At 44.9% G+C, this 13,933-nt stretch overlaps 1 protein-coding gene across 2 annotated transcripts in view; it reads right to left on the bottom strand.

Moving 5' to 3' along the window:
• Positions 1 to 13,933, bottom strand: part of FAIM (Fas apoptotic inhibitory molecule) — a 123,854-nt gene that overhangs the window by 13,585 nt on the left and 96,336 nt on the right. For both annotated transcript variants that reach the window (XM_030208785.1, XM_030208784.1), the window contains exon 2: positions 10,013 to 10,148. In XM_030208785.1, coding sequence (XP_030064645.1) covers positions 10,013 to 10,123 — 111 coding nt within the window. In that variant the 5' untranslated portion in view covers positions 10,124 to 10,148. The remainder of the gene's footprint in view (positions 1 to 10,012; positions 10,149 to 13,933) is intronic.

Genomic DNA, 13,933 nt, shown 5'->3' with positions numbered 1-13,933 from the left:
CTCAGCAATCATGTCAAGCATCCACATGCATTTTAATTTCAAGACTTAGACAAGCTGATTCTCAGAGACAGACTTATCCAGTCCTTATTTTGTGCTGTAGTGTCTCAACTGAGCTTCAAGTCCAAAGTCACAGTGCAGCAAAAGCAGAAGTGGCCAAGACGGTCCCTGATGCACTATAGCAAAAGGTGTCTAATCAGGTTCAAGATCCACAGACAAGACTAAACAAAACACTGCATACAAGAGTTTTAAAGAAATCTCAATATTTACTTTGGACATACTGAAAACCAGAATGTCTGGCAGTGCCAGAGAATCAGAGCTTGATGTTTCTTCCTCATATCTTTTTGTAACCCAATTTAAGAATCACGCTGTTATAAATATTACAGCATCCGATTAGAAAAGCCTAAAAACGTACATTCCTCACCTTTCCCTTCTCAAGTCACGACTGGTAGGTTTCCTTGATAGGCAAAGTTGAAGCAGTACAATGCAATATCCTCTTTTGTTGGTAGCAGTTGCCACTTCACCATTGTAAACATCAGCTTTACCTAGCACCCTGCCATATTACCTTGACATGACCCAAATTTACCATTACCATTGGACAGAAATACTAATATCTCATGTTTCTCTCACTGCACTTTGCAGGGTTTCTGGCAAGCAATAAAGCCAGCCTTTGAAAGAGAAATTCTCCTGTTAGCAATGATTGGGTTTGTTGGAGTTCCATCACAGATAAAGGACGCATATGGAACACTGTCTGCCCACCAGCGTATGAAGACAGAACAAAAATTAAGGCCAAGGGCCTCCCCTCTATGGCTCCTCCGCCTCAGTTATTGAGTTCTTCCTAAGCTGTAAAAACGTACTTAATTTCCTCATTAATGTCCACAGAACACCCAAGGAAAGCCATCCCAAATACAAAAGAAGCCTTTCTTTTAGCAAGAAGTTGAAGAAAGTGATGAAATCTCTATAAACACGGAGGATGTAATGGCTCAATTTGACAAACTGAAGAGTAGCAAATCTCCTGGACCGGATGGTATTCATCCCAGAGTACTTATCTTTAGAATCAAGAACTGTACTGGAAGATTGGAGGGTGACGCAGGTTTTTAAAAAAAGGTTCCAGAGGAGATCCGGGAAATTATAGACCGGTGAATCCGATGTTGCTGTCAGGCAAAATGGTAGAGACTATTATAAAGAACAAAATTACAGAGCATATTCAAAAGCAAGAATTAAGGAGACAAAGCCAATGTGAATTTATTGAAGGGAAATCTTGCCTCACCAATCTATTACATTTCTCTGACGGGGTGAACGAACATGTGGATAAAGATGAGCCAGTCGATATTGTGTATCTGGATTTTCAAAAGACATCTGACAAAGTACCTCTTGAAAGACTCCAGAGGAAATTGGAGAATCATGGGATAGGAGATAGTGTTCTATTGTGGATTAAAAACTGGTTAAAAGATAGAAAACAGAGAGTTGGGTTAGATGGTCAGTATTCTCAATGGAGAAGGGTAGATAGCGGGGTTCCCCAGGGTTCTGTGCTGTCACCGCTGCTTTTTAACATTTTTATAAATGATCTAGAGATGAGAGTAACTAGTGAGTTAATTAAATTTGCGGACAACACAAAATTATTCAAAGTTGTTAAATCTCAAGTGGATTGTGAAAAATTACAAGATGACCTTAAGAGACTGGGCATCTAAACGGCAAATGACGTTTAATGTGAGCAAATGCAAAGTGATGCATGTGGGAAAGAGGAATCCAAATTATAGCTATGTAATGCAAGGTTCCACATTAGGAGTCAACGACCAGGAAAGGGATCTAGGCGTCATCATTGAAGATATGTTGAAACCCTCTGCTCAGTGTATGGCGGCGACTAAGAAAGCAAATAGAATGTTAGGTATTATTAGGAAAGGAATGGAAAACAGAAATGAGGATGTTATAATGCCTTTGTATTGCTCCATGAAATAACAAACGATTCTGGTCACCGCATCTCAAAAAAGATATAGTGGAATTAGAAAAGGTACAGAGAAGGGCGACGAATATGATAAAGGGTATGCGACGCCTTCCCTATGAGGAAAGGCTAAAGCAGCTAGGGCTCTTCAGCTTGGAGAAAAGATGGCTGAGGAGAGATATGATAAGAGGTCTATAAAATAATGAGTGGAGTGGAATGGGTAGACGTGAACACGTTTGTTTACTCTTTCCAAAAATACTAGGACTAGATGGCACGTAATGAAGCTACAAAGTAGTACATTTAAAACTAATTAGAGAAAATATTTCTTCACTCAACGTGTAGTTAAACTCTGTTAGTGCTGTGGTACAAAGTTTTTAAAACTAAGGGGAAAAGACTATGGAGATTAGTTGATAAAATTTGCTTTTTTATATTTTTATTTGGCCTATCACTAACCCACAATTCCTCCTTTAAACCCCAATCTTTAAGTTCCCAAAGCACAAAGCAAAATAGTGTTCACTTACCAGAGAAATGTCTTCTCTCAGAACCTTTCAGAAAACTTCTCACTAAATGTGGCTGCTATACGCATGTCCATAACAGCCTGCACTGCTACCATACACCCCACTTTACTTGCCAGTAGCTGTGTTTCTGACGTGTAAAGTGGACATGTATAAAAGCCGTGTATGATGGATCTAAATTATACACCCCATGCCAGCTGCCTAATAGGGAGGAAAGAAAGCCTGGATGATGTAAGGACCAGTGATGGACGTATATATATTATAGTGTAGTACTGCTTCTTTTCCTGGTCTAGAAACTCCTAGTATGGCTTGGATGTAAGGAGCAGTGATGTAATGATTGTTTATAGGTATTGTTTCTTTTCAGTTATAATCACTGTATATAGCTTAATCATTATATATCCTAGATTTTAGAACCTCTAATAAAAGTCTCACTTACCTAATACGAATCCAAAAGAATCCACAGTAATTACTTAGTAGTCTGTGTCAGTGAAGCAAGCTGTAAAACCAGGGCAGAACAGCATGCGAGCTGATATTTATGTGTGCATGAACAAGCACTGATGTGAGCCGCACTTTTGTTTTTGTTCAGATATGCAAACAAGAACCTGCACTTACCACAAAATCTTTTTGTGCATCTACTAGTCAGACTTTCCCTGAATAGTGCAAAAGGTCTGCATGCATAAAATTTGTGTTATTTGCTTTCTGCAGGGCACGGAATTAAGTTCATGGTAGAAGTTGCATGCTCAGCTATCTGTGTGCAGTTCTACTGCACGGCTTTAAATCACAAGAACAGTGAAAAATATGGGTACTGTGCATCTAAGAACTGGAAGTGGAATGCTGTGGTATTCTGACCTCCCTCCAATACTGCACAACAGCCATAATTAATGTAGGGATGGAGCCATGACCATCCTGTCACCCGATACTGAATTGCAACCCCGATTCTGAAAATCTGAATTTTTACATGCAATTTCTCTGTACAATTTGCTATAGCTTTCTGTGCCAATTCAAAACAAGCAAAGAAGATGAACAGCCTGAATTTTTTATGTTTCAACGATTTTTATTGATGACAAATTGAAAAATACAACTTACCGTACCATATTAATAGCATGTTTAACAGGAACACCCCTGACATACATCCTGATTATTAGTCATCAAGCTTTTACATTTAACCCTCCCCCGTCTACTAAATGTTCAACTGTTGACAACTGATTAATTATAATACAGCCAATCTTAAGTGCAGTATAACAAAACGTTTAAAACTTACAGTGCTTAAACCGCCTATTGTCTCAACAGTGTCAAGTTATTATTATTTAACCCTCCCCCCCCTCCCACCCACCCCTATTCCCTTGTATTGCTGGAGGATGCTAATTCCACCAAAGAAGTTGCCACTGTGCCCTCTCATAACTCCATATGCTAGGAACCCCCCAGCCTTTTGCCCTGGACGCTAGCGGGCCGATCGCCTCTTTAACCCAAGAAAATCAGAACTCATCCATGGAACTCTGCAATTTGACTTCTCATCAAGTCCTTGACCTCCACCTTATCACACAATCCTCCATCAATCCAAACCTCCCAACTTGATCCCAAATCACCCCCCCCCCCCAGCAAGCGTCCAATGCTCCTATTCTGTCTCCCGTTCCGGATAACCTGCACGCCCCCTCCGCTTCCCATTAATTCAGGCATTAAGAAGCAAGCTGCGCCCCCTTGGGCTAAGAATTTGCAAGTACGGCATCCAGATCTGGATAAATTGTGCTCTACGTTTGGGAGATTGTTTTGAGTCCCTGGCCTCCCAGGAAGCCAGAAGGTGCACCTGATTTCGCCAATGCCAGTAGGCCGGCTCATCCAGTGAAGTCCAATATTGCATAATGCACTTTCGAGCTACCAAACTCAGTTTCCTACATAACTTTATAGCGGGGGCACGTAACGGGGCAAAAGCTCTTGGTTGATCTAGCAGAAACTGCCTTTCCGTGCCTTGAATCTTATTTCCCAGTCTAATCAAAAACCCCTTTACTCGTTGCCAAAACGCCCGCACCTTGGGGCATTGCCATAGTGCATGGTAGTATGAGCTGGGACCCCCGCCACACTTGGAACATGCTGAACTGCCCGGCCCCAACACATGAGCCAGCTGTGCTTTAGACATGTAGCCCCGAAGGACCACTCTGTATCCACATTCCCTCAGTCTTTCATCCTGTACTAATGTACGAATGCCCTTCAAAGTAGCTGCCACATCCCAAGACGCTAGTGAGGATCCCAAATCCTGTTCCCATTTGTATTTAAGGCTGTCATATTGTCTTTTAGGTCTACGCCGAACCAGGGCTCCATACAGACCGGAAACCGAATACCTCTCTGTCCTCAGCTCCTCAAGGAAACCTCGAACTGCCTCACCCATCCTCCCCTTCAGGGTTGTCTGATCCAGAGATTTCATATAGTGCGTGATCTGTGCATAAGCAAATCTGTTGCCCCATGTAGTCCCCACCTTTTCCTGAAGAGCGTCAAATGTTATTATCTGCCCGTTTTCTAATAACAAATGTTCCAAGCGCGTAATACCCAACCCTCGCCAGCTACCAAAGGCTGGGTTGTCCAGCCCCGCCGCGAAAACCGGGTTACCCACAATTGGCAACTGATCCGTAATATGTGGATGTCCTCCCATCTGCCTCATCCACCACTGCCACGCCTCCCGGAGAGAGTGAAGTAAAATACTTTTTTTAAATTTAGAAGGGATCAGGCTACAAGGCAAGTGGATAAGGGCCATCACCTCGTATGGTGCAAAAAAAGCTTGTTCCAGAGTCAGGGGTGTGTAATATTGCGTAACATTGAACACATCTCCCAGATGTCTTAGCAAACACGCCTGATTGTATAAGAACAGATCCGGGAAGCCTATACCTCCTTGCTTCCAGCTCCCAACTAACATGTCTTGGCTGAATTTGGGCTTCTTCCCTGCCCAGCAGAAACGACTGAAAAGGCGTGTCACCTTTCTCAAGTCCCTCTGCAACAAGCGGATTGGCAGTGTTTGTAAAACATACAACCATCGAGGGAACAACACCATCTGTATTAGGTGCACCCGTCCCATTAATGACAGAGGGAGGTTCATCCAGGAGTCTAACTTATCCCTAGTATGGTCTAGTAAAACCTTAACATTTAAGCGATACAGGTCAGAGGTGTTCATTGTGAGCCGAATTCCTAGGTATTTTAAAGAATCAGTGGCCCACCTCAAGGGGAAATCAGGCCCCCAGTCCCCTCGATTCACCGCCTGCGAGGCCAAAGCCTCGGATTTATTCAAGTTTATCCTAAATCCTGCATAGTCACCATATTCACGAAATGTTTCCAGTAAATTATCTAGCGACTCTCTTGGATTCACTAGGTGTACCAAGAGATCGTCTGCAAATGCTGCGATCTTGAATATATGGGACCCCACTCGGACTCCCTGAATCATGGGATTTCCCATAATCTCTCTAATAAGGGGGTCTAATACCAAAACAAAAAGAAGGGGGGATAAGGGGCATCCCTGTCTCGTGCCCCTCCTGATAGGGAAGCTCTCTGATTCAAGCCCATTTACCCACAGTGTTGCACTAGGATTGGCATAAAGAACATGAATTGCTTCAACAAACCTCCCGGAGAATCCATATCGCTCCAGTGTGGCAAAAAGGAAATCCCAGTGGACCCTATCAAAGGCCTTTTCTGCGTCGAAACTGATTATCAACGACGCCATGTTTCTCTGCGAGCTATGTTCTAATGATGTCAGGATCGCCCTTAGGTTTTTACTCACCGCCCGACCCCCCACAAAGCCAACCTGGCTCTCGTGTATCAACCTAGGAAGCAATCTCGCCAACCTGTTGGCCATGATTTTCGCCAACAGCTTTGCGTCATAGTTCAGTAAGGAGATAGGACGATATGATGTCGGTTCCAAGGGGTCCCTCGGTTCCAAGGGGTCCCTCCCAGGTTTGAGCAAAACTATTATTTGAGCTCTGTTCAAGTCTGAGGGCATCGCCTGTCTCTCTATTAGTTGATTCAAAAATCTAGTGAGGGCCGGTATAACATCGCCTTCCATTAATTTATAAAATTCCCCCCGTAATCCGTCGGGTCCCGGGGCCTTCAACCGTGGACTGCGAGCTATGGCCACGCTAACTTCATCTTCGGTGATTATTTGATTAAGGCGCCCCAGCTCTTGTGGCGTAAGTTTTGGCAGTACTACATTGTCTAGATACATCTGATTAGAAAGGCCCTCGTCCTCTGGGGGGGCGTACAGCTCCTTATAGAAAGCTCGAAAAGTGTCACAAATTGCCCTGTCGGTTGTGAGGAGACCTCCCTGTCTTTGTCGAAGCGCTAAAATGTTTCTCGTCCCACCCCGGGGAGTAATTAGTTTCGACATTAATTTACCCGTTTTATTACCGTGTTTATAAAGCATATAGCGATAGTAAACCTGTGACTTATGTGCCCTCCCCTGCAGGAGCTCATTCAAGGCTGTCTGAAGCTCCAGCACTTGTTGCTTATCGTCTATCGCATGTGTGTCCCCATACCTCTTCCGCACCTGACAAAGCTGTTTACTCAGACGTAAGATCTCTCTATCTCTTGTCTTCTTCACATAATGGGCATGACTTATGATTTTGCCTTTAAGAACCGCCTTAGCTGCCTCCCAAAACAGAACTGGGTCATCTAAATGTTCTTGGTTATGGGTACTATAGTCTGCCCAGCTAGCGTGTAATCGGCCCTTAAGTACTGGATCTGAGCTTAACTCCAAGGGGAATTGCCATCTGCCCGCCCGCTGGGCGTTACCCCTAGGGGTCCACTCTATCTTAACCCAGGCGTGATCGGAGACTGCATACGGCCCTATTTCCGCCATGGTCACCTCCCCAAACATCTGACGCGATGTCAGAACATAGTCAATACGTGACTGAGTCGAGTGAGCCCGTGAAAGGTGAGTGTAATCTTTCTCGCCCGGGTGCAGCACCCGCCAAACATCAATAAGATCTAACAGCTGGCCCATCTGCAGGAGGCCTCTATTATTATAGTACGAGGAGGCTGTCCCAGGGGCTGATCTGTCCAAAGAGGGGTCCCAGGCTGCGTTAAAATCACCTCCCACCACTATGGCTGTATGAGGTTGCTTTAATAGGAAATTGATCAGAGTTTGAAAAAACCTCCGATCATAGCTATTAGGAGCGTAAACATTGCAAATTAGCAGTTTCTGTCTTCCAACCACCACTTCTAGGATGACATAACGTCCTGCGGTGTCAATCAGAAGAGGACTGATCTCTGAGGCTATACCTTTTCTAAATAGTATAGCTACTCCTCCCTTTTTGCCTTGCGCATTTGCCGCTATGCAATTTCCCACCCACCATGTACTGAGTTTGGCGTGCTCTGTCTGATCCAAGTGCGTCTCCTGTAGTAGTGCAATATCTGTTTTCTGCCTATTTAGCTGTTGCAAAATCTTAGAACGCTTTATTGGCGAGTTCACTCCGCCTACATTCCATGAAATAATTCTAACCATTATACAATATGTAAGTAAGTGATTAATGCCCTGAGAATCCATTTCTGTAGAGGGAGAGGACAGCCCAGCCTCTGTCCTCCCCAACCTCTTGCTTCTCGCTTATCTCCCATAGTTCTAGATCTTAGACCCGTTCTTTCCGTGACCTGCCTCCTACCCACAATCCTCCCTCCTGAGGGGACCCGGGATAAGAAACCCCAAAAAGATCTCCACTGCCCTCCCTTACCATTCCCTCTTGTAGGACTCATCTTCTGCTTGCTTCTGCCCTCTTCTCCCCTCCCACTGCCCTCCCACCATCCCCCCTTCCCATCCCCCACCTGCCCTTTGCACCCGGACCCACTTACTGGGACCATTACTTCCTTACGTCCCTCCCTCCTCCCTCCTTATCACATCAGTAAACTTTAAACAATACCCCCCGAAATATTTTGTTCCCAATAGGACAGTCTATACAGTATCATCCCCCCTCACCAGGGGTGTTTCTCACTCCGCTCTTCATTCACACTCGCCGCGGGTGGATTTATCCAGTTATGGGACTGCTGGTAGATTCAATTATTAGCAATGTTGACTTCTTGACCGCAGTTATCAATCAGTCCATCTGTATCCAAGTGGTCTGTCTCTTTTATATAGGGTCACAGTTATTTTAACTTGAATAATAAACTTGAACCTTGAACTACGAGTCTCTTCTGACCCGTGTCTTTAAGCCCCCTCAAGGCCCTCTCGTGGCCCTCCCCCGAGGGCTATTCAACGTGCTTCTGGGGGTGTCGTATCCAGCTGTTTTAAAAAGTCCTTGGCTTCCCCCGCCGTCTCATATATCTTGGTGGTGCCCTCATATGTGATCCGCAGTTTGGCGGGGTATTGCAATGCAAATCTGATTTTTTTCTGGAAAAGAGTGGAGCAAACTTCTGAAAACTGGCGTCGTCTAGCCGCCACTCCCACTGAATAATCATGGAAGCATCTAACCGGGTTCCCATCATATGTCAGCGTTGTCCCCGCTCGACTCAGCCGCAACACCTCCTGCTTCTGGGCATAGTTCAGAAATCGTATAATGACCACTCGAGGTCTATTAGCTCCAGTCATTTTTACCCCTAAACGATGGGCTCGTTCTATCTGCAAAGGTCCCAAGGCTTCTGGGAATTGTAGTTCCGTTGTAAACCAACGTGTTAGAAAAGTCTCCAGACCCCGCTCAGGTACAGTTTCCGGCAAGCCCACCACCCGAATATTATTTCGTCGGGACCTGTTTTCCAGGTCCTCGATCTTGTCCTCCATCACCTGCAACTTTTTCTTGGTTTGGTCTTGTGCACTTTCCACCTCCTTCACTCTGTCTTCAATTTCCCCCACCCGCAACTGAAACGTTGCGCAGTCGCGGGAAAGTTCTGTAAGCTGGGCTTGTACCTTTTCCAGGCTAGAGTTTATGGGCGATAGTCGGCGCTCCAGCATGTCCTCTAACACCGAGGACATCTCCGCTGTAATTTCTGCAATCCAGGTGGATGAAACCGTCAGTCCGGGCGGGCTTGCAGGCGGCGCCATTTTGTCTTCCGCTCCTTTGCCGCGGAGCTTGTCTCTGTGCGTGGTTTTAGCCGCCATCGCGCCGTCGGGGGGGGTCAAATTATGCAAGGACCAGCTGCACCGGGTGTTCAGGCCGCCGTGGTAGACTTTGTTTTTCGCGGGGTATGTCTGGTTTCTATTAAGGAGGGAGAACCGGAGCCGGAGAGATCGCTGCTGTTACCCTCTCGCGGACATGACGTCACCGGAAGTCCAGCCTGAATTTTTAAAGCTAGCATTTTATCTCTTTCTGAACGGTGGTAAGTTTTAAACATACTCTTTATTGCATTACACACTTTAGCCACCATACTAATCTGCAACTATTTTTCTCATTAAATTACAAAATTTGTTATGCTTTTACCAAAATAAAATTTTCTTTTAATTAAATATTTGCATAGTTCTATCAAGGTTAAAAACAAAACAAACCTTAATTTGTAAGACTCAAGCCCTGACTCCCAATATTCAGTATAAGATTGGTTGACATATAGCACATTTTCTTAGGCTTGACAAATGCTTAACTTGTTAAAGCAGAATTCTTACCTTCCCATCCACATAAACAACACGTTTCCCTGAAGTAGTTCCATGTTCAAATTCAATCTTATGCACCCCATCGCTTAATGCAACCTCCCAGACTGCCACCAAGTCTGTCATTCTCTGCAGGTGGCCGTGCTGATCCCTGAGGAAAGAAATAAAAAGCAGCCCAAAGTAAACACTACAAAATAAGTATGAATTTAAACAAAATTAAATAACTAACTATTCCAAAATACAGTAATTTCACACAAGACTTGCATAAAGAATCATTTTTTTAAATGACAAAGCAAACAGAAACATCCTTACAAGTCTGTGACAAAATTCAAAACCTTCTTAGTACCAGCAGATTAGCCTCTTCTAGCTTCACAAGTATTTCTTCACATTAATTGGATTAAAATCTTGTAACAAGGCAATGCAAACTGACACCACAGAATAATAGTTCAGCGTGGAGGCAAGAGATATCTGGGGCTGATGCTCAAAAGTCCCCATTAAAAACAGTGTCTATTTAGATCCACAGTATAAGTTACCGATTTTGAAACAGCAAACAATGCTCAAAGAAAATCGCATGCAAATGAGATTCATGTAAATTAGCAGGGGTGACGATGCGCAGCAACTGAAAAATCTCGGTGAACTTGGAAGATGTACCGAGCCCAAATGACAAGTTAAAGAGTGATAGATCACCTAGACCGGATGGTATTCACCCCAGGGTACTGAATGAACTCAAATATGAAATTACTGATCTGCTGCTAGTGGCCTGTAACCTGTCATTAAAATCGTCCATAATGCCTGAAGACTGGAGGGTGGCCAATGCGAAACCAATTTTTAAAAAGAGTTCCAGGTGTAGACACTATATTGAAGTTGTAGGTGGGTCAGTTCCTCTTTAGGATGATTGTGAGTTTTCCGTGGGGAGGGAGAGAATAGGAGGGTTAACAGAGGGGGGGGGGGGGGATTGGAGAAACGGAATAAAAAAGTGAAAGCAGTAGGCCCGATCTGTTTGATGTTTGATTAGAAGGGAATTTCATGACTGGTTGTACATATTGAATATTTGATGTTGACAAAAGTGTACACTGTTTTCAATAAAAACCGTTGAAACATAAAAAGAGTTCCAGGGGTGACCTGGGAAATTGACTTCACTACCGGGCAAAATAGTGGAAACTATTATAAAGAATAAAATTACAGAACACGTAGACAAACGTGGTTTAATGGGACCGAATCAGCATGGATTCAGCCAAGGGAGGTCTTGCCTTATCAATTTGCTTCATTTCTTTGAAGGCATGAATAAACATGTTGATAAAAGGTGAGCTGGTTGATGTAGTGTATCTAGATTTTCAGAAAGCTTTTGAGGGGCTCTTGAGAAAATTAAGGTGCCATGGGATAGGAGGCAATGTCCTTCTGTGGGTTACGAATTGGTTATTGGACAGAAAACAGAGGGTACAGTTAAATGGACATTTTTCTCAAAGGAGGGGGGTAAATAGTGGAGTGCCACAGGGATCTGTACTGGGACTGGTTCCATTTAACATTTATACATGATCTGGAAATTAGACTGACGAGTGAGGCAATTAAATTTACAGATGGCACAAAACTATTCAAAGTTGTCAAAATGCATGTGGATTGTGAAAAATTGCAGGAAGACCTCAGGAAGCTAGAAGACTGGGCATTCAAATGGCAGATGAAATTTAATGTAGACAAATGCAAGAGTGATGCACATTAGGAAGAATAATCCGAATCATAGTAATCTGATGCTAGGGTCAACTTGAGGGGTCAGCACTCAAGAAAAAAGACCTAGGTGTCACTGTAGACAATAAGCTGAAATCTTTTGTTCAGTGTGCGGAGGCAGCCAAAAAAGCAACCAGGATGCTAGGAATTATTAGGAGAGGGATGCAAAATAAGACAAAAAAATACCATAATGCCTCCGTATCGCTCCATGGTTCAACCTCACCTTGAGTATTGTGTTCAATTCTCAAAAAAAAAAAAAAAAAGATATAACAGAATTAGAAAAGGTTCAAAGAAGAAGAAGAGCAACCAAAACGAAAGAGGGGATGGAACTGCTCCCATATGAGGAAAGGCTAAAGAGGTTAGGACTTTTCAATTTGGAAAATAATTGGCTGAGGGGCGATATGATTGAGATCTACAAAATCCTGAGTGGTGTGGAGCAGGTGGAGGTGAATCAATTTTTCACTCATTCAAAAAGTACAAAGACCAGGTGACACTCAATGAAATTGCATGGAAATACTTTTAAAATAAATAAGAGGAAACTTTAAGCTCTATAACTCATTGCCAGAGGATGTGGTAATGGCGATTAGCGTATCTGGGTTTAAAAAAGGTTTGCACTAGTTCCAGGAGAAGTCCATAGTCTGTTATTGAGATGGACATGGGAGAAGCCACTGCTTGCCCTGGGATTGGAAGCATAGAACGGTGCTACAAACTGGGTTTCTCCCAAGTACTTATGATCTAGATTGGCCATTGCTGGAAGCAGGATACTGGGTTAGATGGACCACTGGTCTGACCTAGGGTTACCATTCGTCCGGATTTCCCCGGACATGTCCTCTTTTTGAGGGCATGTCCGGGGCGTCCGGCGGGTTTTGCCCGCACGCACGTTTGTCCGGATTTCTGGACAAATGTGCGTGCGGGAGGGCGTGCGTGCATGCGGTTGCGCGATCCAGATTCGGCGCCGTGGGTCTCCCCTCCCCTTCCTTACCATCTTCCCTGGTGGTCTAGTGATGTCTTCGGGGCAGGAAAGAGCCCCCTCTTTCCTGCCCGATGCCCGGAGCGCTGCCTTGCCCAACCTCCTTCTCGGTCTCGGCTGGGGATTCAAAATGGCCGCCGAGAGTTGAATCCCCAGCCGAAACCGAGAAGGATGTAGGCAAGGGCAGGCAGTGCTCGGGCAGGAAAGAGGGGGCTCTTTCCTGCCCCGAAGACGTCACTAGACCACCAGGGAAGATGGTAAGGAAGGGGAGGGGAGGGGAGCATGTGACGGGAGGAGGGGAGTATGTGATGGGGGGGGGGGTGACGGGAGGAGGGGAGTATGTGATGGGGGGTGCAGGGGAGGGGACTATGTGACAGGGAGGGGAAGGAGCGTGTCAATGGGCATGGCATGTGTCCTCTTTTGCAGAGGACACAAAATGGTAACCCTAGTCTGACCCAGTATGGCTATTCTTATGTTAGTACCTACCACATGCGCAGTAAGTGTCCATGTAGTGCGCATGCCCCCGCTGCTGTACTCTCTCCTTTCCCCTGTTGTACTTGCTGGCTCCATTGTCCCCGTCTCCTTTCCCCTGCAGTGCTCTGAGTTTGGCTCCATCTTCCTCCTGTAGTTTACTTGCCTTCCTTCAGGCTCCCCCTCCCCTCTGATGTCACTTGGGAATCTTCCCCTTGCTGACTTGATAGGGGCTTTTCCCCAGCCAATTGGCTGTCTACTTGTTTCTAAAGCCCCTATGAAGTCAGCTGGGGGTCTTTCAGCAAGGAGAAGATTCCCAAGTGAAATCATTGGGGGCAGCCCGAAGGCAAGTAAGCTGCAGGAGGAAAGTAAAGTCAGCATTAGAGCAATTTGCTATTGGAAAAAGAAAAATCTTCTCCTTGCTGAAAGCTCCCCCCCCCCCCCCCCCCCCCCACACACTTGTTTCTCCACCCCTCTAAGCTGTTCTCTGCTCTCAGACAAGTTTTGCTATTGAAAAATACAAGCAGAGTGCTTCTCCCAGAAGTCACCCTCACACAATGACAGCTCCAGACCTCACGGAAAAATATTGTACTTTAAAACATAGTACCATAGTAGATGACGGCAGAAAAAGACCTTCACGGTCCATCCAGTCTGCCCAACAAGATAAACTCATATGTGCTACTTTTTGTGTATACCTTACCTTGATTTGTATCTGTCATTTTCAGGGCACAGACCGTATAAGTCTGCCCAGCACTATCCCCGCCTCCCAACCA

The sequence above is a fragment of the Microcaecilia unicolor genome, chromosome 7 (genome assembly GCF_901765095.1).
Source record: "Microcaecilia unicolor chromosome 7, aMicUni1.1, whole genome shotgun sequence".
NCBI classification, from domain to species: domain Eukaryota; kingdom Metazoa; phylum Chordata; class Amphibia; order Gymnophiona; family Siphonopidae; genus Microcaecilia; species Microcaecilia unicolor.
The sequence above is the reverse complement of the archived record's forward strand: the minus strand, read 5'-3'. Positions and strand labels throughout refer to the sequence as shown.